This window comes from Antrostomus carolinensis, unplaced genomic scaffold (genome assembly GCF_000700745.2).
Source record: "Antrostomus carolinensis isolate BGI_N321 unplaced genomic scaffold, ASM70074v2 scaffold28674, whole genome shotgun sequence".
Lineage (NCBI taxonomy): Eukaryota > Metazoa > Chordata > Aves > Caprimulgiformes > Caprimulgidae > Antrostomus > Antrostomus carolinensis.
This window is the reverse complement of record NW_010309173.1, coordinates 7,225-7,978: the sequence shown is the minus strand read 5'-3', so window position 1 is coordinate 7,978 and position 754 is coordinate 7,225. Positions and strand designations below refer to the sequence as shown.

Sequence of the window (754 nt, the reverse complement as noted above, 5' to 3'; positions counted from 1 at the left end):
GCTTCTCAACAGGCTGAAGGCAGCGAGTTGCTCTCCACCTTCAGTCCTTTGCTGGCCAGGAAGGCATCCTGCTTGGGCTCGCGGCCCAGGAACTTCCTCAACATGTCAGAAGCATCCATGGAACCACCAGGATGCAGGATGCAATTCCTGTAATCCATGCCCACCTGCAAGGACAGAGAGAGATGAGGGGCACGTGTAGGACACCTGAGTCCCACTGATGCTGCTCCTCTGCCATCTCCTACCCCCTCTGACAGGGGAGACATCCCCCGCCGCACACCGGGAGCCCGGCCGGCCAGGGTGTCCTCCCTACCTTACAGTTCATGATCCCCTCCTGCTTGAAACGCGTGTGGAACATATCCATGGAGTAAACCACGCTCCAGAGGAAGTAGTACTGGGCATCGTAGCCTCCAGCCAAGTGGCCAAACGTGGCGGGCATGTTTGTACCTGTGCAGGAAAGGAAGGGCCGGGGCGTTAACGGGAAAGGTCGCTGGAGCCGCTCCCGGGCGTGGAAAAACCACTGGGTGCTGTAAATGTGTCAGAGCAGGCGTTGGGTCAGCTCGTTCACAACCCCAGGGGAAACAAGGAAGAACTTTCTGGTTATTTTTGTCTGGTTTTAGCCATGGTTTTCCTGGAGCCAGTAGAAACTGTCCCCATTGAACCAGGCTGAGGTCCCAGCCTTGAAAAGAACCTGCTGAGCCAAGCTTGCCAGGCCCAGAGAGCCAGTGAGAGCGGGACCCCCAAGCCCCCAGGTACC

General features: G+C 57.8%; 1 protein-coding gene across 1 annotated transcript in view; it reads right to left on the bottom strand.

The window, feature by feature from the left end:
• LOC104523453 (thimet oligopeptidase) overlaps window positions 1–754 on the bottom strand; it is a gene marked incomplete at its 5' end in the record, with an annotated part of 7,705 nt that overhangs the window by 186 nt on the left and 6,765 nt on the right. The window contains 2 exon segments of the mRNA XM_029084505.1: window positions 1–164; window positions 311–524. The exon segment at window positions 1–164 is cut by the window's left edge and continues 186 nt beyond it. Of these exon segments, the coding sequence (XP_028940338.1) occupies window positions 6–164; window positions 311–524 (373 nt within the window).